Source organism: Onthophagus taurus, chromosome 7 (assembly GCF_036711975.1).
Source record: "Onthophagus taurus isolate NC chromosome 7, IU_Otau_3.0, whole genome shotgun sequence".
In the NCBI taxonomy this organism is placed as follows: Eukaryota; Metazoa; Arthropoda; class Insecta; order Coleoptera; family Scarabaeidae; genus Onthophagus; species Onthophagus taurus.
The window spans coordinates 26,912,868-26,938,901 of NC_091972.1; the positions used below are offsets into that span (position 1 = coordinate 26,912,868).

The window sequence follows — 26,034 nt, forward strand, 5'->3', positions numbered from 1 at the left end:
GTTCCAACCAACCGTATTTTAGCGGTGGCTCATTTTTAATTGGGCAGTCGGTCTGTCAGTGTCTATTAAGGTTATGTTTACTGTCAAAGGGTATGTTTGGATTCATTTGGATTTTTCTCTATTTATTTAAGTTTTGGGTGTTTTATTTAACAAATCTCAATTATGTATTTTAGGTTTTTTGTACATATATATTAATAATAAGGACATAAAGACAATGAGTGATGATAGTGATGCATCAAATATTTCCTCAGACTCTTCAGATAGCAATTTCTTCATGGACAAACCCAAAATAAATAATACAAACTTCCTTGGTAAAATATTTATATATTACAGCTAATGAAAATCTATATGAAGAGTATTTATAAGTAGAAAAAGTATTAATTTAGTTTATTTATTAGAGGAAATTGTTCCAAGTTATGATGATGATAAATTTTTCCATCATTTTCGCTTGAGTAGAGAATCTGTAGATATTATTGTAGAGAATTTTGAAGCCAGCGAACACTATAAAGATTCATCTGGTCAATATGGAAACATTTCATCAAGAAATCAAGTATATTTTTGTTGATTTATAAAGATTTCATCAATAACCATGTATTTTAATTAAGGTATTAATAGTACTATGGTATATTGGCCACATGTCTAGTTTTAGAGATGTGGCAAATAGGTTTGATATTACCATAAGTTCGGTCCACAGGATATTACGCAGAGTAGTATTCACTATAAGCAATTTGGCACCAAGTATTATTACCTGGCCAACAAATGAAGAAAAAATTGAGAGTGAGAGATATTTTTGTCAAAATGGTTTTCCTATGGTGATTGGAGCTATAGATGGAATCCATATTAAAATAGACAAGCCTTTAGAGGATAGTGATTGCTACAAAAATAAGAAAGGATACTATTCTATCCAAGTAGGCTTATTTAAGAGTTAAAACTAAATTGTAAATGTAATATGCTTATTCTGGTTTAGATGCAAGCTGTGTGTAATCATAACAGAAAAATTATAGACCTTTTTGTTGGTTATCCAGGTTCAGTTAATGATAGCAGAGTATTCCGAAATTCGTCGTTATTTAATAAATTAGAAGAAAAATGTGGAAATTACTTTATTCTAGCGGACAGAGGTTACCCCTTAAAACCGAACGTTTTAACTCCATTTAAAGACAAAGGTAATTTAACTGATCGACAAAAAAACTACAATAAACAACTAAGTAAAAGTCGTTATGTAATTGAACACTGCTTCGAATTGCTAAAGAAAAAGTTCAAGCAGCTATACCATTTAAAATCACGTAGTGTAACTTTTATAGTTCATTTCATACGAGCAGCTTGCGTTTTACATAATATTGCGCTAGGTGACGTGATCCATATAGAAGAAAATGAAAATGCTAATGAAGCAATAGAGAATCATGATGAAAATGGTAGTGATGATGAAGATGATGGTGATATAAATGCGCAAAATATACGCAATAGAATTGTAAATATGTTAACATAAATGTATTAGACACTTTGTATTAGATTTGCTTGTAAATAACAAACCGGCGTTAAAAATAAAATAAATAAAAAAGAAACTAATATTATTATTACAAATACTCAGGTGCAAAAAAACGCAACAAGCTAATATTTGATAAAGTTTGAAATGTGATAACTCGTTCAATTTTCATGATTTTTTCAGCAAACTATAGATAAAAATGTCTAATTTCATGTTCAATATCCAGCCTTTATTAAATGCTGGTCATTTAGTCGGTATACAGGGTTAATTGAAACATCGTTCTAGGATCCTAATTTTAAAACACCTGTGGAATAATATAGTGCATAAATGGTTTCAAAATTATAAGTTTTGTTAAGAACCATTCGTTCCCTACTTTTTGTTTTTGTGGTTCCTGTCTCTAAGTGCATTCGTTCACTTTTAAGAGGAAAATGAATTTGTCACTAACAATTTACTTAAGATACGTTACTTTTTAATAAGGTGGCCTTGTTCATTGTTATTCTAATGACAGTTTGATAGCATCAGTTTGTGAGACAACCAATGAAAAGAAAAAGGTAAGAAAAGCAAACAAGAAAAAAAAAGAAAAATTTAAAAAGACAGAAAATAAGAAAATTTATTAGTTTAATTAAATTTATTAGTTTGTCAAGATGTTGAAAGAAAGAAGTATATGTGCGATTTGAAAAAATGAAAATGACGTCAGAAGGTCCTTTAGGCAACCCTGAAAAAAAATCTGCTCATGTTGCGACGTCCTATCCTGGTTCGGTCCTAAGAAAAGGGGTCTTGGTGCCCTGTTATGTGTTCGGAATGTTAACGGTCTCGGGCGCCACCTTATGTTTAGAGAGTTAAGGAACTCTTTCGCCTCCAAGTAGCTTTTGGGGGTTACAGTCGGAGATTCAGGGTGTTTAAGAGAGGGTTAAAAAAAATAAAAACATGCGGTTCATAAATTAAGAAATAAAATCAAAGTTTATCAATAATAATAAAAATAAAATAAAAAAAAATCAACATAGGAGTTTACGGAGGAAGGTAAAAAAAGATCTTTATTTAAATATATAATCGGTAAATGTAAATAACCTCAGACGTAATTGAAATAATTGTTCATAAGGGAAAAATTGGTCTGGATGAAGTGCTACGGAAAACTCGCGATAGCATCAGGTCGGGAAGATGTTGCGGAAAACTCGCAGCAACACCAGGTCGGGAGAGTGTTGCGGAAAACTCGCAGCAACACGAGGTCGGGGAAAGTATTGCGGAAAACTCGCAGCAATACCAGGTCGGGAGAATGTTGTGGAAAACTCGCAGCAACACCAGGTCGGGGAAAGTATTGCGGAAAACTCGCAGCAATACTAGGTCGGGAGAGTGTTGCGGAAAACTCGCAGCAACACCAGGTCGGGGAAAGTATTGTGGAAAACTCGCAGCAATACTAGGTCGGGAGAGTGTTGCGGAAAACTCGCAGCAACACCAGGTCGGGGAAAGTATTGCGGAAAACTCGCAGCAATACTAGGGCGGGAGAGTGTTGCGGAAAACTCGCAGCAACACCAGGTCGGGGAAAGTATTGCGGAAAACTCGCAGCAATACTAGGTCGGGAGAGTGTTGCGGAAATTTCGAAGTCTTATTGTTCAAATTCCTGAGATGTAAATCGAAAAAATTAAGAGATTTGTTTTCTTCTATTTCTAAAGTAAAATTCAGATTAGAGTGAAGCTAATTATTGATGTAGCAAAAAAAAAGCATCCCATATGCAAAAAATATCGGATAAAAGTCCTGACAATGACATACTCATGGGAAGGCCTTTAGTAATCTTATAGTAGTTTAGTAATCTTAGTTTTTCACCATTGGGATCTCAGAAACCATAAGAGATACAGAAATGGTTAAATGGGGGCAAAGGTGCGTATCTTAGACCTCATCATTTTTCAACAAAGATTTTGGATCTAGCCGTTTTAGTTTTTAAAATATGGCCCAACATGAAAAAAAATGACTTTCGTTTTTTGCCTATAACTTCTTTATTTTTTGTTTGTTGGTGAATCTGAAAAAACATTCTTAAGACAACTTTTTATGAAAACTGTCATGATACAACTAGAAATTTTCTCCGACGTTTCGTTTTCGTGAAACTATTATCAGGTTTATTTTTTTTTTGAATAACTGAATGTGTTTGATTGAAATTAGAATTATTAATTATCCTATTTTTTGGTGTGAAAATCAAATATGGCGTTCATAAGAAAAAATAAACCTGATGATAGTTTCACGAAAACGAAACGTCTGAGAAAATTTATAGTTGTATCTAGTTGTGTCATGACATTTTGCATAAAAAGTTGCCTTAAGAATGTTTTTTCAGATTCACGAAAAAACGAAAAATAAAGAAGTTATAGGCAAAAACTGATAAAGTCATTTTGTTGTTTTTCGGCCATATTTTAAAAACTAAAACGGCTAGATCCATAAACTTAGTTGAAAAATGATAAGTTCTAAGATACGCAACTTTGCCCCCATTTAACCATTTCTGTATCTCTTACGGTTTCTGAGATCCCAATGGTGAAAAACTAAGAACACGGTTGGAAAGTTTGGTCTTTTCTATATCTTAAACCGTGTCTTCGTCCGCCGATATGTTGATAATAAGAGCAGAATAAAATAAGAAACGACACACTACATTTAAATCACCTCCAAATTGCCCAACTTTAAGGCCTTGTGGAGCCGTTACCAGACGGAAAAAACACAAACAGTTTACACATTCGAAAAGAGTTAACCATGGCCTATCTTATTCCGAGTTTTCGTCCGCAATATCTACCGGCGTCTGTAAAAAAAAAGGCTCCTGGAAAAGAACCTATAGGGGGCAACTTGTAGATACTTCTTGCCATATTAACTTTATTATTTAAATCATCTTATAGCATCTTATAGGTATATCATATCAAATTTTCTGCTCTTTCTAAGATGTATGACACACTTGAATCACGCGTTTGTACAAACGGTTTCTTTGCCAAAATTTACCTAAAACCACGAATTTTCGCCGGGACCAAACCATGTTGGGGTCAACAACTTTCTTATTTGAACGGGGAGAAAACTTTAAGACTATGTTCGTCTTATGGGAAATTTTCTGCTCTTTCCAACGGTGTGTGACGCACTTCGCTTACGCGTTTGCATACGCGTTTGTTAAATTGATAAACTGAGTTAAAATGCAAAGATTGGTAACGTTACCAGATTCAAAACCATCAAAACACAATTCAAGAATTCGAGTTTAAAATCGCTCAAAATCTTCCAGATTCGGATAAAATAGGTGAAATAATCTTTCCGTTTTGAACAGTTTACCATGTTTTAAACGTAAAACTAGAACTAACACTATCACTAGTGTAATGGAAAGTAAAGTATTTGTAGATGGCGAATATTGCACAATAATTAATCAAGGTGTTACTTACAATTAGTTATTTTTTTTATCCAGAAAAGTAGGCGTGACAAAGTCAATAAACTCAAAAAAACGCACGAGAAGGCATACTTGTGCGACGAGTGCGATATTCGCCAATTTAACAAATAAATTGTGTTTGATTTTATATTGGTAATTAGAAGTAAGTTAAACTTAGAACTGTAATGTAGTCGTCGTAAGATTAAATAAAGAAAGTAAAGAAAAAAGTTATTTTAAATAAATTACACTCCAAACCCATAAAGAAATCATACAGAAAATGAAAAGAAGAGTTTAAACATTACACTAGAACTAACACTAGACCTAGAACTAGACTCTTTCGGGTTCGCTTCGAACTTATCAACATGAAAAGAGGTTAGGGTTCTCTCTTGGGTAAAACTTTGTCCCAGTTTTTCCTTCATCAAATAAGAAAGTTAGGGTAAAAAGTGATTGCGTTTTGCTACCTGTAGGTTGTCTTTCAGGTGCGTTTCTTTTACAGACGCCGCACAAAAGCGAATTAGTTAAAAATCTTGGCCAAAAAGATATTTTTGTCAATTTTTTACTTCAAAATTGGTGGAAATTAAAAAATATCTATAATTAACAAGGATAAAGTATTTTATGATATACTGCGATTTTAGTTAATTGTATCTACCTATATTTTTATATACAGGTCCATTACTAATGGGACACAGAGGAACAGGGAATTCCTTACATTAAATTGTCACGATTTAACCCAATTTATGTTAATCCAATTGTTAATAATAACGAAAATACAGATGATTAAAGTAAATACTTTATTTTCGCTTTTCTTTAATAATTTCGTTTTCTCTTGCATTATGACCATGAAAATTAGTACATTACCATTTTTTAAGACGATAAATAATAATTTGGTATTAGTTTTGATTTATCTTTCAGATGGCGCTGCCTGCCTTAAAAAACTCCTTTAAACTAGACATATGTTTTTCATCGTTAAAATTTTTGCAACTCACACAACTTCAAACAGTTTCTCGGACATTTTTACATAAATTTGGTATACCTACCAATCTTCTTTAAAGTTTAAGGGCACTTTGCAAAATTTAATTATGCTCAGTAAACATTAGTTGGCGTTAAAAATGATTTTATTTGGTCAAACACTAGACTAACACCGTCAATTGGCATTAATACTAGAGTATTAATGCTAATTGACAGTGAAAATTATTAAAGAAAAACGAAAATAAAGTACAGGGTGCGGCAAAACTCCCTCCCTAATTTGAAAGTTGAATAAAAATCATATGATAAAAATTAACGAAACTGTATTAACATGAATGGAATCTGCAGAATGGGAAGTTACGTTATTATGTTTCACAAGTTCCTCTTTTTGAACAGTATATCGCTCAAGTGTTTTCCTTCGTTATCAATGCATTGCCGAATGCGAGTTCGGAAGTTCGCCATTACTCTAATCAACATTTCTTGAGGAATACGAGCAACCTCTTCTTGAAACGTTTGTCGTTGGGCTGGTAGAGTCCTCGGATGATGTTTGTAAACTTCGGTCTTAAGAAACCCCATACAAAAAAATCACAGGGAATAAGGTCTGGAGATCGTACTGGCTAGTGGATGTTCGCGCAAAGACATCAATTCTTTCTGGAAACAGCTGTCTCAGTTCTTGAAGAGATCTCCTGCTTGTGTGAGCAGTGACCCCGTCGTGCTAAAGCCGCACATCCTGTTGAATCTGTATCGCATTGAATAGTGGTGCCAAAAGTTTGCCATAAAAGGTTGCCATAAAACTCCTCCTTATTCAAAAAAGTACGGGCCGATGATCCCGACACTGTTTATCACTCACCACACGGTAAAACGTCTATGCAGACGCTTTTCATGGAGTTCCCGAGGATTTTGTGCACTCCAATAATGGTAACTTCCGAACTCGCATTCGGCAATGCATTGATAACGAAGGAAAACACTTGACCGATATACTGTTCAAAAAAAGAAACTTGTAAAACATAAGATTCCATTCGTGTTAATACAGTTTCGTTAATTTGTACCATCTGTTTTTTTATTCAACCTTCAAATTAGAGAGGGAGTTTTGCCGCACCCTGTATAAACTTTACCCATCTGTATCTTCGTTATTATTAACAAGTGGACTAAGATAAATTGGGTTAAATCGTAATGATTTAATGTAAGGAATTCACTGTTGCTCTGTGTCCCATTAGTAACGGACCATCCCTGTATAAGACTTATGATTAATAATTTTCAAGAAAAAAATCTTGCAAATAATAAATTGAATTGACACAATAACAACTTTTAATATTTTACCGAAAACTCAGTGTCAATTCAATTTTTTTAATTTCTTTCTAGAAAATTATTAACTTTAGAACGCTAACATCTCATACTAAAATTAATTAGTGTTTCAGAAAATAAATTGTAATTTTGGTTAGAAACTTTTTTGTGGACACCCTATATTATCAATTTAATGGTGAAAAAGTATCCCTTTATGTTTATTTTCTAACTGCAAATGCGCTCCCCAAACAAACAGCACATAGCAGAATTATGATTTTTTTCCGAACTTTATACACAACTATAATAAAAATTTATTTTAAGGTAAAACCGCAAAATACCGCAAGAATTTCTAGCAAAATCTACAATAGTAGGCCTTATACTACAACACGTATACAATATTACTTTTGAACAATGTTAACAATTTGCCCTTTTAAATATCGTAAAAATAAATTATTTTCTCAATTTAAACATATGATGTAATCAAACAATATTACAAAAAAACTAATAACCGAATTGTTGCTTTCTGTATATTATACAATTCTACTTACCGCCAGCAATAGGATCTATGATAAATTTTCGAAATATATAAAAAAGTGTAAAGGAAAAAATTAATTAAGAACCACAATTTTTACCGATGTTTTATCTAGGTGATAACTGTTTACTAAGCAATCAATTGACAACTAAAATATTTTGGCGGCGATAATTATAAAGAAGGTTTTTCTAGGCACCTTGCGGTTTACTTAATCAAATAGCAATAATTGCATTTTCAATCTTATTCCTTAAATTTTTCCAATTTTGGCCAAAATTATTTAAAAATTCGCCTGTGTGCGCCGGCAGATATTAAAGGACGAAAACTCGAAATAAAAGGCCAAGGTTAGCTCTTTGCGAATATGTAAACCGTTTGTTGAATTTCTTTCTGATAACAACTGCAAAAGGTCTTAAAGTTGGGCAATTTTGAGGTGATTTAAATGCAGTGTGTCGTTTCTTATTTTTTTCTGCTCTTATTATCAACATATCGGCGGAAGAAAACACGGTTTAAGATATAGAAAAGACCAAACTTTCCAACCGTGTTCTTTGTTTTTCGCTATCTTTCTACATAACGAAAATATTGACCGGAAAAGTAAACGGAAATACAAGAGAAAAGTTTGTTGCTGGGCTGAAAAACTATTGTGCAAACGTGTGATTGAGATGTGTTATATACCGTTGAAAAAAGCAGAAACTTTCCCATAAAATGAATATAGTTCTAGAGTTTTCTCCCTGTCAAATAGGAAAGTTATTAGTGCAAGAAATATTTACGTGTTTTCATCGGTAGGGGCTTTTCAGGTACGTTTTTCTTACAGACGCTGATAGATATTGGCGGACGAAAACTCGGAATAAGATAGTCCAAGGTCAGCTCTTTCCGAATATGAAAACCATTTGTTGAATTTCCATCTGATAACGGCTACACATCGCAGTAAAGTTTGGTAATTTTGAGGTAATTTGAATGCAGTGCGACTCTTCTTATTTTTTTTTTGCTCTCATTATCAACCTATCGACGGAAAAGTGGGTTTAAGATAGAGAAAAGACCAAACTTTCCAACCGTGTGCTTAGTTTTTCGCTATCTTTCTAGATAACGAAGATATGGCCCCCAGAAATAGGCGGAAATATAAAGGAAAAAGTTTGTTGCTGGGCGATTTATAGTAATACCTATAGTCGAGCCGTCGAATTTGTGCAGTGATAAATCACCGTGATAGGTAGGTAAATTTCTCACATCGAAGGTCGCCCTGTCCGGATTCGTCAAAGTAAGTGACCACACCCCTCCTGGGGGTAGCACACTGAGCGCGTTACTGGGGACAAAAAAATAATAAAAGCCGCCGACGCACTGTGAACAGTATTCATAACTTCTTATCTGACTGTAAAGGAAGGTTTATTCTCGTATAGTGTAGCTGCGCCTTATAGACCCTGGCTGGAGTAGGCGGTTACATAACGAAGGAACCGACTACCCCTTTTTTTGTAAGTACCTGTCACGGTGATTTACCACTGCACAAATTCGACGGCTCGACTATAGTTTAATGGAGTTTCTATTCCACCAATAATCTTTACTATTACTTGTTCCCGGCATCTATAGATTTAAAATTATGTATTCGCCTAATTCTCCATTTACATGTACTAAATTATTATACTAATTAAACTGAATTTTATAGATTGTTATTTATGAGCATAATAATATTCCATATTATAATGAAAAACCATTTGATTTTGAGTATAATTCATTTATTTACAAAGAAAATGTTATTAACAATAAAACATGTTATTATACGAGCCCTAACAACTATATATTGGGACAAAATAAAATGTGTATATAATTAACAATAATTAAACAGTTTAATTTCTTTTAATAATTTTTTCAGATTAATATCATTTGATTATATAATTAACAACAATTTTGTCTAATGAACAACACAAAAAACAAAATAAATACCCTATTGCATCTAATTAAACTAGAAAAATGTATATTTTACCTGACAACTTAATATTGGGACAATGCAAAGTAACTTCCATAAAAATGGAACAAATTAAGATAAGTAAACTGTGGAAATAACGCAAAATGAAATGTTAAATTGCCGGTTTGTTTTAAAGCTTGTAACATTGTTGCAGTTGAGTAAATCTGTATTTATCAATTAAAATGGTGCGTGGTATCTATACAGAGTCAAAAATCCGTGAATTAGTGATTAAAAATTATTGCCACAATAAAACAATACGTGAAAAAGCAGACGAAGTTAATATTCCTAAAAGCACAGCGTGGAAAGTAATTAAATATTATGGAAAAACTGGGCAAATTTTAGAAAAAAAGAGTAAAAGTTCAGTTCGTCCGAAGTTAGTTTCTGATAGACGTAAAAGAATACTTGTAAAAATCTGTAAAAAAGGACGAAGAAATATTTTAAGACAAGTTACCGCTGAATGGAATAATGAAACTGGATTAAATATATCAAGGGAATGCTGTCGCAAATGGATTCTTAAAAATGGATTAAAGGTTTACGAGGTTTACTTACAAGCAATAATTAAAAAATGTCGCTTTTAGAAAGTTGAAGATAATTGTTGTTTTATAAGCAAAAGAAAAACCACTGTTAACAGAAAAACAACAGAAAGCTAGGCTCACATGGGCAAAATCTAAACTGTCTTGGTCAGCAGAAGACTTTTCCAGGATAATATTCAGCGATGAATCGAAATTTGCAATAAACAAGAGGCACTTCATAAAGATTGTTTAAAACGTTGTGTAAAATTTCCGAAGGGAGTAATCATTTGGGGCTGTATGACAGCTTCAGGATAAGGATGCTTTGAATTTATTGATGGCACCGTGAACGCCGCAAAATATCAACAAATACTACAAAACAGCATACTACCATTGACTATTTTATACCAGACTGCTAACCGCTACGTAAAAATTGGTAACGCGAGAAAGTGTTATTTTTGGATTTGTCCGCTATGGGGGCGCTGGTGGATTTTATAATAATAATGGATATGATTAAGAGATGGCAGCACTATTTTTGATTTATATTCCCCCTCTTATATTTTCTTGTACTAATAATAAAAATTGTTTAATATTTCTTTTTTAATTAATAAATAAAATTTTATTGTAAGAAAACATTATACGTTTTCCGTAAAAACCATACGTTTCTACCAGTTTATTTTCATTAAAAAATAATATTAATTTTTAGAGAAATTTTTTCAATACTTTGAACAATTTTAAGAGTTGTTCTATCTGGTTTTAAGTTAAGTACTTGGGGAAATCCCGAGATAACTGACAAGTTGTTTCCACCAGTTTCTACGGAAAAACTTGGTAAAGGCGGGCTTAACGTCGCAGGCGGAGTTTATTTTAGTTTATTTGCTTTAAATATCTATAATTATTATTTAAAACTAGTTATTAAACCTAAAATTATTGGTCTTTAATTGTAAACAAGCTTTATCTTTTATTAATATTTTGAAATAATATAGTAATTAGACAAGGGGTTAAAAGGCACGGAAACAAAATATATTAAAAGGTCGAGCTTGAGCGGAGAGTAGAGGATTTCCATTAAAGTCCATCCTAAATAAAATATTGAAACATTTATTATAGTACTTGAGGTAGAGGTACTTCAGATAGAGATACTTGAGGTAGTGATAGAGGTACTTGAGATAGAGATAGAGGTACTTGAGGTAGGGGTACTTGGCTAGAGATACTTCAATGAAGTGGCGAACCAGTTCGCGTATCGTGTAGATCTAGCTTTATACAAGCATATGTTGTTTCTTCTAAGAAGAAAACCTTTCGGAAGAAGAACGCATCCCTGGAAGAGCTAGAGGTTGAGCTAGAGAGATAAAGATAAATAAATAAATAAACAAACAAAGATAAAATTATTCTTAATTTTTAAAATGTTATTTTCTTTGAAGAAAATTAATGTCTTTTTTATGTATGACTCTTTACGATTTTCTATTTTAATTTTATGTTTCAGATTTTTAATGATGCGAAGAATTAATTTAGTATGGAAAGATTTTATGTTGACGTTCTTATTCCCACTCGTTATCCCTCACTCTTTCACCTTTATCATCTGGCGAACGTTCCTTATGACCTTCAGTCCAATTTCATCCCTCATCATGTTGACTCAAGTTATTTAATTTTAAAGGAAATTTAAACGAGGATTTTAAACGTGTTAATTGTAAGTTTAAAAATTTTCTTTCTTTTTTAATTTCTTATATTTAGTTATTATGGTTCTTTCTCTACAGGTTTGGTAATTTGTTTTGTCGTTAATTTTTAACATTTATTTTTAAACACTTTGAAAAACGAGATTTACGATGAATAGAAAAACGCCATTTTAATTTTTTGGATTTTTCAATTTACTCTTCAAGTTTTTTACATTTGAATTTTTCGTAAACGGAATCTTTTTGAAGAAATACTCTGAAACAATACTCTCTTCACTCTCGATGCTCCTACACCGACGGTAATTATATATATTTTTTATCTGTGTTTTTGTTATATCTGAATGTTCCTTAGTCCTGCCTGAAGAAGAACGATAATTGTTCGAAATCTTCGAAGATAGCACCGAAATAAAATATTTTCATCGTTTATACGACTTTTAATTTTTTTTAGCAGCAAAAAACCATACAACTTACCTGGAAAAAAACCACCAAATCGATAATAGAGGCATCTCCAATAGGCCCCGAGATCAAGAAAACCTTAATTCCTCGGGAAAAATCAAGCAGGTGCCCCAACCTCTATGGTCTGCCCAAAATCCCCTCCCTCAGGAAGGCTGCTCCGGATCGGGGACGGTGTAGGACCGTTTTCCAAGTGGCTGACAAGTGCAGGGCGTCATCTCTCTTGTTGAAGGTACCGTTCTTCTCTATTTCGATGGACTCGCGGATGAGTCTGGTGCTTCAATGTGGAACGTTGGCTATTTCCATATCTGAAGCTTCTAGTTTTCCATATATACATATACATAGAATAATCATGCAAAATAATTTGATATTAAAATAGTATTATTTAAGTGTTTGCCTAACCTATTCTTTGATATGGACTCCCCTGCTGATAGAATGAGAGTCATTCAGCTTGCGCATACTACATATCAATCCTATTATTCCACGTGGAAAATAACCATGATGCTCTGATCTCAATGAGAGTTAGTACTTTCATAGAGGCATTGTCGTTAGCGAGGCTTCCAAACCCTCCAGCATGCCTATGAAGTGGGTATAGTTGCATCATGGTTATTTTCCACGTGGAATAATAGGATTGATATGCTGTATGTCCAAGCCGAATGAGTCTCATTCTGTCAGCGGAAGGAGTCGATATCAAAGGATAGGTTCGGCAAACACTTAAATAATACTATTTTAATATTCAATTATTTTGCACGAATTTTCTATTTATATGTACATATGGTACACTGGCTCAAGATATAGAAGTATTCAACATATTTTCCACGAGGAATTATAATAAAAATTGCATATATACGTATAACTAAAATATTCGTGCAAAATAATTTGATATTAAAATACTATTATTTAAGTATTTGCCTAACCTACCATTTAAATGACTCCACGTATCTATCGACTAGAAGTCTGGCCCCTAGTTAGAAAAAAAATAATTTTGATTAAATTCACTATAACTAAAGAACGGTTTGACCGATTTTAATGTTCTATATCTCAAACGAAAGCTTGCGTCTGGCTGCATAATTATGTGTAAAGCATATTGAACACTTCCATATCTGAAGCTGCTAGTTTTCCATATGTATATGTAAATAGAATAATCATGCAAAATAATTTGATATTAAAATAGTATTATTTAAGTGTTTGCCTAACCTATTCTTTGATATGGACTCCCCTGCTGATAGAATGAGAGTCATTCAGCTTGCGCATACTACATATCAATCCTATTATTCCACGTGGAATATAACCATGATGCTCTGATCTCAATGACAGTTAGTACTTTCATGGAGGCATTGTCGTTAGCGAGGCTTCCAAACCCTCCAGCATGCCTATGAAGTGGGTATAGTTGCATCATGGTTATTTTGCACGTGGAATAATAGGATTGATATGCTGTATGCCCAAGCCGAATGACTCTCATTCTGTCAGCGGAAGGAGTCGATATCAAAGGATAGGTTCGGCAAACACTTAAATAATACTATTTTAATATTAAGTTATTTTACACGAATTTTCTATTTATATGTACATATGGTACACTGACTCAAGATATAGAATTATTCAATATATTTTCCACGAGGAATTATACTAAAAATTGCATATACAGCGTGTCCCGTATCTTCCGCATCAGAGCATTATACGGTTGTAGAATACATTATTCTGAAGCGATCTTTCTAATAAATTTTTTTCGAAATGTTTATAATAACCGCACGGGAACTGTTTAACAACCACCAATAACGGACGACTTTGATTCACCGAAAAAGTTTATTTCTCTTTCCGTGACGAATCTATTGGTGAGTACACATGGGAAACGAGTTATCATCGGCGTAGCGGACCGGCCGAAGGAGGCACCGACTACCTGAGGCTGATTTGCGATCTGCTGATTGGACGAAAAACAGTTCGTTTAAACAGTTCCCGTGCGGTTATTATAAACATTTCGAAAAAATTTTATTAGAAAGATCGCTTCAGAATAATGTATCGTACAATCGTATAATGCTCTGATGCGGAAGATACGGGACAAGCTGTATACGTATAACTAAAATATTCGTGCAAAATAATTTGATATTAAAATACTATTATTTAAGTATTTGTCTAACCTACCATTTAAATGACTCCACGTATCTATCGACTGAAAGTCTGGCCCCTAGTTAGAAAAAAAATAATTTTGATTAAATTCGCTATAACTAAAGAACGGTTTGACCGATTTTAATGTTCTATATCTTAAACGAAAGCTTGCGTCTGGCTGAATAATTATGTGTAAAGTATATTGAACACTTCCATATCTGAATCTGCTAGTTTTACATATGTATATGTAAATAGAATAATCATGCAAAATAATTTGATATTAAAATAGTATTATTTAAGTGTATGCCTAACCTATTCTTTGGTATGGACTCCCTCTGCTGATAGAATGAGAGTCATTCGGCTTGCGCATACTATATATCAATCCTATTATTCCACGTGGAAAATAACCATAATGCTCTGATCTCAATGAGAGGTAGTACTTTCATGGAGGCATTGTCGTTAGCGAGGCTTACAAACCCTCCAGCATGCCTATGAAGTGGGTATATCTGCATCATGATTATTTTCCACGTGGAATAATAGGATTGATATGTAGTATGCGCAAGCCGAATGACTCTCATTCTGTCAGCGGAAGGAGTCGATATCAAAGGATAGGTTCGGCAAACACTTAAATAATACTATTTTAATATTAAATAATTTTGCACGAATGTTCAATTCATATGTACATATGGTACACTAGCTCAAGATATGGAAGTATTCAATATATTTTCCACAAGGAATAATATTTTTAATATTTTAATAATAATATTTTATTTCTCCATTTTACAAAAAAGCATAGAGTGCGTCAATTTAACAATAATTACATTGTGATATAATACAAATTGAATTCAAACATTAAATTGGAAAAACATGTCAATGGTATATATCGGATTTTCCGTGACAATAGCTTTCAGTCTCCTCCGGAATCTTGGAACTGGCAGATTCTTTAAACATGATTCTTCTCTCGTTTGTGCCCATAGTTTAAGCTAGATTTACGCTAAGTTTTCTTTATTTATTCTCGTTTTCCTCACCATTACCACTAATAAGAATTTTTTATTTTTATTTTAGTACCTAAATTAGTTTATGTAAGTAGTCGTTATTAGACTATATGCGATAAGATAATTTATAATAATTAGTATTGTAGCGTCTATGTTCGAATATATGCCTTAAATATTGTATTTTTTCTTTAATTTATTTAAATAGATTATATTTATTTATTTCTTTCATAATTTGTTTCAATAGTTGATCCCACGGTTAGGCACGGAGGCCCTAGCGTTTGCTTTACATAACTTTTATTTTATTTAATTTTTTTTTCTTTAATAGATGCGTGCGCCAATTCACGCCATCAAATCACTAAACAAGATACACTAAAAGACATTTCCACATTTAAAGATTGTTATTATTTTCTTCAGTAAAATGTTTATTAGTCCTACTTCATTTTGGTGCGTTTTTAAGATTCTTTCTAAGGAGAATTTTAAATAGTAACGATTGTATCTAAGTAACACCAATGAACTTTATGTATTAATTGTTAGCTATCGACCCTTAAACATTAAACCCTTGAGCAAAGTGAAAGCATTTTATTCCTCGGATAATGAGAGAGATGAAGAAAACTTTTTCAGATGCTAGTTCTTTGATGTCATTTAGATACAGTGTATATATATATATAGGTGACGTCCTTTGAGGTCGGGGCTAATTGATCGTCTCTTTTCTTATTATGACTCTATCTCACTTATCTACATTTATTCTCTTTTTGAGAATAAACAGTGCGTGATGCAACCCAACATATACAGTTGCCGATTTTATACATATGGTTAGCAATCTGGAGTAGTATAATCAATGATACTACCAAGTATCGTGGAGTTAAATGTTGGCGAAAATTACATTTTTCAGCAGGATGGAGCGGCTTGTCATACGGCCAAAACTACAAAAAAGTGGTTTGCGATCAAAATATTAATGTTCTGTATTGGCCTAGCAACAGTCCAGATCTGAATGTAATTGAAACAGTGTGGCACAAAATGAAACAAACTTTGAGGAACAACCCACAACGGACATTGCCAGAACTTAAAGCCAAAATAAAGCAAATTTGGGATGGATTTACTCCTGAACAGTGTAGAACCTTTGTGAATTCAATGCCCAACCGAATTCAAGCGGTTATAAAATCTAAGGGCGATGTTACTCCATATTAGAAATACAAATCGTGCAGTGTCCCAATATTTAGTTGTCAGGCAAAATTTAAATTTTTCTAGTTTAATTAGAAGTAATAGGATATGTATTTTGTTTTTGTGTAGTTCATTAGATAAAATGTTGTTAATTGTCTAGTTAAATGATATTAATTTGAAAAATGTATTAAAACAAAATAATCTGTTCAATTGTTGTTAATAAATTAATCGTTATATAAATTCTATTATGTCCCAATATATAGTTGTTAGGGCTCGTATATATATTTTCCTTTTTTTTTTTTGCGCAGAGGGGGGGGAAAATGCCTTACGCACCCCAGCCTACTGATGGCCCTATAGTTCGTGGGTCGGAAAAATCGTATTTCGGCCGGGAGTGTGGGACTACAATTAATTAGCCCCTGCTAACCACTAAAAACCCCCCCTCTCTTCTCCCGGGCCACCCTTCAGGGTATTTCTACGGAAGTCAACTCTATTGTTTACGTCTCATAGTAGAGCCGCCGTTATATCCAGGATTCAATTGCAAAAAAAAAAAATATTGATGGTTACTATTAATTTTATTAAGGTTGTCTTTATTAAGGTTTATTAAGGTAGTTTCCACAGAAATTTTATATTACCTTATGTGAATAAGGTAACAAATTTTTTAACATTACTAAAGTGTACAAAAAATAAAAAGTTTATTGTTAACCCATTTACGATGAAGGTGTGAAATTATTGTAAAATTTCAAGACTTATTACAAAAAAACATATCAACTCAAGAAAAAAAAATCGCAAAAGCCTTATGTTAAAAAAAAGGGAAAAAAATGTGAAGAAATGGTGCGTAAACGCATTAATGGTCGTAAATGGCTTGAAATTATTGAGACTTTCTATAATATTAAACGGTCAAATTAATAATTAAATAATAATTAAATGAGATTAGAAAAAAATATTACTAATGGAAATTAAGAGATGATTTTTACATCGAATTTTAACTAAATTCTTTAACTTTACGAAGATATACAGTACAGAAACGTATTTTAAAATTAAGAAACATTTTTTTTCACTTATTAAAGTTCAATTATTTTATTTTAATGAATATATTTCACTATTTTTGTTCGAATCCAAGGCGCGCTCAACATTAAGCTGGTGTCGGGCGCCCGGCACTTCAGTGTTGAAGAGACCGAAGAGACCACAAGGCTAGAGCACAGGTTCGAGAGAAAATGAGTACGCCCCTCCAGTCTCCGATTCTTCGGCCGTACTCGGCAAAGCGACCGTGCGGGGGATTTGTTTTCTGTCTTTTACGCCATGTAGCAAATAAGGCTGGGGCGATAGTACAAAAATTAATAATGTTTTAGTAATTATAGTAGTAATTTTAATAAATAACGATATTTTCTTAACAGTTTATAAACACTGAATATTTTCTTTTAGCAAATTTTTTGTATGCAAAAATGTGCGGAGTACTCCCTACAACCATAGAAAAATATAACACAATTTTATTGAAATCTTTGCTAACTTATTATATGTATTGTCATTTATTACCTTTCCACACTAGTAAAAACTAAACAAATATTCCATTTATAATAATTAACGATATTAATATTAATTTTTCGAAAACTGCTATTAAAAGTTGATTTTTGCGTAGTACTTAGCGACCGTCCAAACGATAGTTTTTTGTCAACAGGACGTAATAGTATATTAAAACACAAGTTTCGTAAGACACGCTTGAAATGCACGAATTCAAGTTGAAAAACGAGTGGCGAAGCCACGAGTTTTTTAATGAATGAGTGCTTTAAGTCTTATGAAACGTGTTTTTTTATGCTATTTTTTGTAATTCGCGTTTTTATACTTTTAAAAAAAAAAATAAAGTAAATTTTGGCAATGTTGGGAAATAGGTATGTAGCAGTTGATAACACCGGAACACTTGAAAATAGAAACTTTGAATTGACAATTAGAAACTGTCAAAATACAAAATATATTCACCTGAAAAAAAAAGTTAAGAAGTAGATTTTTTTTTTTTTTTTTTCTTTTTTCTTCTTCTTCTCTTAATTAATGACCCAATGTTACCAACTTGAACTGGTTCCATAAAATGTTACTAAAATCTCATTACAGCATCGGATGCTGTAAGGAGTCTCATTACAGCACCCGTTTGAGTACTGTTATAGCTTCCATTACCGTAGCGAATTACAAAAAGACTTTTACGTTCAGCTACGACAAGTCAATCAAAGAATTTGATACTATTAATTGTTAATTTATTGTTATGAACAAATTATAAACACAAAACAATCAACATTTAATTGTTTTATCATTTCATTTCATGTTTAAATGCAAATTTATAATAGTACATTTTTGTTCAATATGTGAGGTTAAATCGATGTGACGTTAAGTTTTTGACATACATACATATGTATACATATGTATGTCACATTAAATGAATTCTAAATGTTATTATACAGAATTTGGTCTTTTTATTAATTTAAAACTTTAGAATACTCAGTTTTCGAAAAAATATTGTTTAATACACGACAGTGAAATTCTTTTGCATTCGAGAAAGAAAGTTTTTTTTGCGAGCTTTAGCGAGCAAAAAAAATCGTTCGAGAAGTGTCATTTCGCTATCTTGTATCAAAAATAACTATTTTATACCTAACACATTTTTGCAAATACGTTTTTAGAAACTGGTTTGTATACGTTTGTCAAAATCGAATATTTTGGTTGTAAATTTTATAATTATTAAGTAATTTCGTTGATTGCTTAACGTATTGAAAAAAATTTAAATAAAAATTATTATACTTATAATTTTCAGATATTTACCAATAAGTATTTAAATTACGAGGGTTGAAATTAAATTTTAGAAAAGATTATCAAACATTCGAATGACATATGAACATAACCTCACATAACCTAACTTTTTATTGTCAATCACTAAATATCAGAAAAATGGTACAAAAATTAGTATCCGAAACGTTTAGAAGTACTTTTAGAGTAATAGATCAAGAAGTATTGCGATGGTTTCCTGGTCATATGGGAAGAGGTTTAAAGCAAATGCAACAAAAATTAAAATCTGTGGATTGTGTATTAGAAGTGCACGATGCAAGAATTCCAATATCTGGACGAAATAATGATTTTAAAACGATAATATTCGGTGTTAAGCCTCACATATTAGTGTTAAATAAAGTGGATTTAATTGATAGCAAGCACATAATTAACATTAAGAATTACTTTAAAGATAAAAACCAACAAATTGTGTTAACAAACTGCAAGAACCAACACTGTAAAGGAATACAGAAATTGTTACCAATGACATGTGACTTAATCTCAAAATCTGATAGATTTAATAGGAATAATTTGAATGAATTTTGTGTAATGATAATCGGGGTGCCAAATGTGGGTAAATCTTCATTAATAAATGCTTTAAGAAATCGGTATTTACACAAAAGTAAAGCTTCACCAGTTGGAGCTAATCCTGGGATCACTAAAAGTGTTTTAACTCGAATTAAAATATCTGAAAATCCTTTGATTTACACACTAGATACTCCGGGAATATTAACACCAAACGTACCAAATACAGAAATAGGTTTAAAGTTGGCACTTTGTAATTTAACTCAAAACCATCTAATTGGCGAAAGTATAATCGCAGATTATTTGTTGTATTGGCTTAACAAACATGAAAATTTTAATTATTTAAAAACTTTTAATTTAACCGAAAAGTCTGATGATATACTAACCATTTTAGCACAAATAGCACTAGCAAAACAAAAAATAATAAAATGTAAAGATGTTGCAACTGGTAGTTATGTCTATAAACCGGACTTAAACACAGCTGCAAAAATCATGTTAGAACACTTTTCAAATGGTTCTTTAGGAAAAATTATGTTAGATGTTGATTTAATTTAATAAATGGTTTTTTAAATTAACTTTTATTTTTTTAATCACAAACTCTTTTCTTTTGAGATTGTACAGTGTGTCCCAGGATAGATGTTACAAGAGGTATAATGACTGAAAAAATTTTGAAATTTATTTTGAGGCTAAGGAATTAAGCCCTGCTTGGTGTGAAGAGAATTTTAAGAATATTTTCATATTTTGAAAACAAAGGCGGCCTTGACAATGAATCGAAAACTATTTTTAGTTTAGGTAAAGTAATCTTTTTGATCATGATACGGAAAAATTTTATTAAGAAAAGTTTTTCAAAATGAGAAATTATGGTCTTATACAATATTTCAGAAGGATCTATCTACTTTGGTTGAACCATCACATTTTAGTTTAAATAACATAAATATTGTATAATATTTGAAATTTGAACTAAAACTGAGGGAAAATACAATTTATTTGTGAATATTTGCGACTACTTAAGTCATTTTTTTTCATGGCATTTTTCATTGCTTTTTTTAATCAATGTAGGTAGATCTTTCTGAAATTTTGCATAGTTGCATAATTTTTCATTCTGAACAACTTTTCTTAATGATATTTTGCTGTATCATGAACAAAAAGCTTACTTTACCAGAACTCAAAATAGTTTTCGCTTCAGTATCAACGCCGAGGTGATTTACAAAATATGAAAATATACTTATAATTCTCTCCACACTAAGCAGGGCTTAATTCCTCAGCCTTAAAATAAAATTAAAAAAATTTTAAATCATTATACCTCTTGTAACATCTATCTTGGGACACACTGTATATTTATGTATGTATGTAATTTCATGTGGGGGTGAATTCCTTCACAGCACTTAGGCCTCAGCGAACCCTTTGTGGATCCCCACAATTTACAGTTCATTCAGGGGTCTGAAAACCAGCCCAAGGTTTTAATGGGCGTTAATATAGAACAGAAGGGTATGTTCTAGGGATGTTACGGAGGTGAGTCTTTAATCAATACTTAAAATATTAATTAGATATTACACACATACTCGCAATGTTTGAAATTTTGTATTTACTCTCCACCATAACAAGGGATCGTCACTGACAGGAATACGTTTTTCTTTGTTGTACTCATTAAGTAAGGTCTTCCATATGATGAATTTGTCAACTGATTGGCTATCCTTTGCGGTGTTATCATCATCATCATCGCTACTCATCAATATATTTGATAAAATTGAGTGAACATTATTGTTAGGTACATCCGCTGATGGCGATTCGAACCTTGCTCGTTTCTATGCAGGAGCATCAGCATTGTTGTCTCGCGCTTGATTTGCTGCAGAGTTATCCATGCTGTCTAACAAACTCATCAATTCAGACTCAATATTTTTTTTAGTCACTTTATAAAAAATTTTGGTTTGGAACGAGGATCTAAATATGTTGCTATTGCAAAGAAGTTATTAAAGGAAAGGTCTTCAAATCTTAAATTCAATTGTTCGATGGTACATTTTATTGCGGACTTAAATGTTGTAGAGGTATCTGGTTCACAGTCTTCCAGTTTCAATGTATGTTTTAGAATGTGTATAAGTGGAATTACCGATGAAATGCCAGTATTACTATCACTCATGTTTCTGGTAACCTCTTCAAATGGTTGAAGAATAGACACTTTTTGTTGAGATACAGCCATTCTGCAGAAGATATTTGTGGGATACTATGTTTACCAGGATGTGTACCAAGGGTTCGTTGTGCCCTTTATTTTAATCATTCGTTCCAGCATGTAGAAAGTGCTATTCTACCCGTAAATAAAAGTAAAAGAATATGAAATTTAATTCTCAATTAAATTAAATTATGTAAGCTTTTTACCGCGTACTATACTCCTGTACAACGCCTAAAGCAGTTTGGTCGAGTTGTTCTGTTTGTTCTGTTTAGTTCCGTTTGGGCAATTTGAGAATGATTAAAATGCGTACAATTTTTTTTGCATTTCGCTATCAAATTTTGATTTCTTCATCAGAATCTAACATAGTTTTCACACAAAGTTGTAATTAATGTACGGTACAACTGACATCAGGGATATCAGCTAGCCTCATTGCACGTATTATATTTGACCCACAATCACGAATGAAACAATGGATTTTGTCAGACGTTATTTGCTATTTCTGAGGCTTCTTATTAAATTTTTTCTGAATTACATCTCCTGTATGTCGGCCATCAAAAGGGTGGCATTTCAAAACCAGTTTTATTCTCTTAAAATCTTCAGTTATACCATGCGCTGTCAAACTCAATAAGGAAACGTTGGAACTGGGTTCAGTCCAAACATCGGTGGTAAATGAAATTTTTGTAAAAGTTTTCAGCAAATCCACTACTTTACTGGCCAGCTTAGGATACCACTCATCACAAATAAATGACGTAAAAAACTGTCTTCCCCTTAACTGATAATTCGGCACGATGAATTGCAACTGTCGTCGAAATCCGACACCTTCTACAAAATTGAATGAAAGGATTTTTGATTTTTCATCAAAGCGTCTAGGAGAGTTATTTGTTTTTTAGCTTCTTGAAGTGGGGATGCAATCGAGGGCTGCTTTTTTTCAGTTTCAATCTTAATGCATTCTAATGTATTCAGTAATATGCAACGACTTTAAATGACCTTTTAACGAAGTAGTTGTACCACCTTTTCTTGAATAGGTTTTCTTACATATCTTACACATTGCCGAATTTGCGTCTACTTCATTGAAGTAGTTCCATACAACACTCGTTTTAGGCTTCATTATTCAGTCTATAAAAAACTATCACATCAACAATACTTAACTCACAAGTTATTATTTAGAATCTTTAAAGGGTCGATGCGCGACGAGCTTAGACTAACACACAAATGAAAAAGCAAAATACAACTAAACAATACACGCGACCGGGATTCCCCGAAATCGACCGAAAAAGAAAACGAAATAACAAACAAACGTTAACGTAGACGCACAGTGCTGCCAAAGAGTTTATAACATAATCAAAATTACTTTACGTTAAAGCATTTTTTTTAGTAAAAAAAAATATATATTTTTTTTTATTTCGTTAATTTAGTTTTATTGGTAATGAAGGTTCTACCTGCCTATAAAGCATTTGCTTGCATCGGGGAACCCCGCTAGCGTGCGAGACACGTCGAATTTTATACACTGCTACATTTCCATCTTCGTTATAACTCCGATTCAAAATTATCGGAGCCGAAGTCGGAGTCGGAGGTGTAAAATCAATCGGAATGCATTTGACGCCCGTCTTCAGGCTGCGTTACACGCCGGAGGAACTTCAGAGAGTACGCTCGACAAGCTGCAGCAAGACTTTAATGATTTTAGTCAATACACTGCAGATTGCATGAATGAGGTAAAAGCCATGTTATCTAATCTTGACGAACGTGTTGATGACTTGGAGGCGTACTCCAGAAGAAATTGCCTCCTCATTCACGGTATTCCTGAGGCAGCTGGTGAGGATACGGATGCATTGGTAAGTCAGTTTTTAATGGTAATCTTGAAGCGAAGGATTTTGAGTGTAAAGCTGTATGCTGGATCCACGACCTATAATAATCAAGCTTCTTTCCTATAATGTGAGGCAGTTGATTTGGATCAACAAAGGGCAACATTTTTTTTTTAATTTCAGAGTCCCTAACAACACGGCGACTTAATTTATACAATCAATCTAGAGCTATTGTTGGTACACAGAATACTTGGACATTGGATAGTCGTGTTTATATTGCTATATCTAAAGGGAAGAAGGAAGTAGTTCGGGGGAAGGCTGATCTTGAGGATTGTCCGCGTCTCCAGTCATCCCGTAGGATTGGTACAAGGAACCAGAAGGCTGATCGCTAAACGTTACTATTGAGATATTTGCGTAACCCTTCATTTTTTTTCTTTCTTTTGTTTATTACCAGCAATTACCTATTTTTCACTTTTTCTCGAGTGCGTAACTATTGTTTTATTCGTTTAATAATAATATTTTTCGTTTCCACTTAATAATAAAGGGTTAACCATTTCCAGCATCAGTATTGTAGTTAAGATTTGTAATATTTTGTTGGGAGCAATCTCTTCATACTACTTATTTTCTTTATGTTTTTCTTACTATCATTCATGTGGTATCAATTCTCATTTTTAATAGTTTTGGATGAGGCGGATTCTTACACGGGAATACCTCCGACTAATCTTTTTTGTGGATTTGCGAGCCATATTTCTGTATGTCATATTAATGCCCAGAGTCTTTATGCTCATTTTGATGAGTTCTTATACAGGCTGTCCGGTATCTTCCGCATCAGAGCATTATACGGTTGTAGGATACATTATTCTAAAGCGATCTTTGTAATAAATTTTTTTCGAAATGTTTATGATAACCGCAAGGGAGCTGTTTAAAGTCACTTTGATTCACCGAAAAAGTTTATTTCTCTTCCCGTGTCAACATTTCGAAAAAAATTTATTAGAAAGATCGCTTCAGAATAATGTATCCTACAACCATATAATGTTCTGATGCGGAAGATACCGGACACCCTATATACTTTTGAGTCAAACATATTTGATGTAATCTTGGTTAGTGAAACTTGGTTTAGGCCTTCATTGCCCTCTTCCATGTTTGTCCAAATGGAATTCTTATTGATTGAGGTTAAGTGTCATTGTGATCGGTTACTACTGGGTGTGTTCTATTTCCGTGCCCCCTGGCTAAATGATGAGATTAGAGACCTTATGCGTGAACGAAACAGATCTAAAATGCTTCTTAAACGCAATTCATGGAATATTAACTATGAAAGGTATCGTGTACTGCGTACTCGCTGTAATCATAGATGTAAAAATGCGAAGAGAGCACATTTTTACCAGAAATTGACTGGGACTACTCCTTACATAAGACGTTCTGGAAAACTTTAAAGTCTCTTGGTGTCATTAATTCTGCTCCTACACAAGGTGTTGTGGACGGAAATTCTTTAGCGAGCCATTTCGCTAAACCCCCAGTAACTCTTAATACTGCTTCCAAAATCACCTTAATTCAAACTATTGAGGCATCTAATCTTATTCTAGCTTTTCGCTCACTGTGATTGATGGGGACGAGGTGTACAAGGCAGTTACCTATTCTAGTTCTAACAGCGCCGGTGCAGACGGTATTAGCTTGAAACAGATTTTACCGATTCTTCATATTATTATGTCTCCGTTAACTCATATCTATAACTTTTTCATTGAAACATCATCCTTTCCGTCCATGTGGAAGATTTCCTCATGTAGATTATGCTGATACAGTCTGCACCGATTTATCGATTACACTGTGTAAAAAGTTGCAAAGATTACAAGACAATTGTGTACGTTTCATATTTGATCTGGATCGCTACTATCTCTCCGTATCGTAATAATTAAAAACGTATGAGAACCGACGATCCTTTCGTGTATTATTAAATTTGTATAAAATTCTTCATAATCAAACCCCCAGATATTTGTTTAACAAATTCAATTTCTTTTTGTCAGCTCATAACAGATCCACACGATCGCAATCCGATTCGTTACTCATGTTCCCAATACATCACACCAATCAGTGTTGCTGCACCGAAGAAAATAAATGTACATTTTTATGTAAAATTTATTTTTTTCCTAAATTAAAAATTTTTCAAGTTCAATTTATGATATGTAACCATAGAAACATAAAAGTTATAACTTATGTTGGTGAGATTAAGTCTTTTCATGCGATGTTAACCGTGAAAG

General features: G+C 32.8%; 2 protein-coding genes across 2 annotated transcripts; both read left to right on the forward strand.

Annotated features, from left to right (window-relative positions):
- Position 1: 1 nt before the first annotated feature.
- Positions 2-12,067, forward strand: LOC111419070 (uncharacterized). The gene is made up of 7 exons (XM_071198156.1): positions 2-90; positions 174-311; positions 399-550; positions 606-908; positions 968-1,163; positions 11,582-11,785; positions 11,853-12,067. Exons 2-6 carry the CDS (start codon positions 215-217, stop codon positions 11,587-11,589), a joined length of 756 nt encoding a protein of 251 aa, XP_071054257.1. The 5' UTR covers positions 2-90; positions 174-214; the 3' UTR covers positions 11,590-11,785; positions 11,853-12,067.
- A 7,000-nt stretch (positions 12,068-19,067) lies between these two features.
- Positions 19,068-20,385, forward strand: LOC111416577 (mitochondrial GTPase 1). Its single transcript, XM_023048638.2, has one exon. It carries the CDS (start codon positions 19,352-19,354, stop codon positions 20,363-20,365), a length of 1,014 nt encoding a protein of 337 aa, XP_022904406.2. The 5' UTR covers positions 19,068-19,351; the 3' UTR covers positions 20,366-20,385.
- The last annotated feature ends 5,649 nt before the right edge of the window (positions 20,386-26,034 follow it).

Coding starts and splice junctions, on each gene's coding strand:
- LOC111416577 (XM_023048638.2), top strand. CDS start 19,352: ATGAACATAACCTCACATAACCTAACTTTTTATTGTCAATCACTAAAT.
- LOC111419070 (XM_071198156.1), top strand. CDS start 215: ATGAGTGATGATAGTGATGCATCAAATATTTCCTCAGACTCTTCAGAT. Junction 312..398: donor AAATAATACAAACTTCCTTG/GTAAAATATTTA, acceptor TTTATTTATTAG/AGGAAATTGTTCCAAGTTAT. Junction 909..967: donor AAGGATACTATTCTATCCAA/GTAGGCTTATTT, acceptor ATTCTGGTTTAG/ATGCAAGCTGTGTGTAATCA.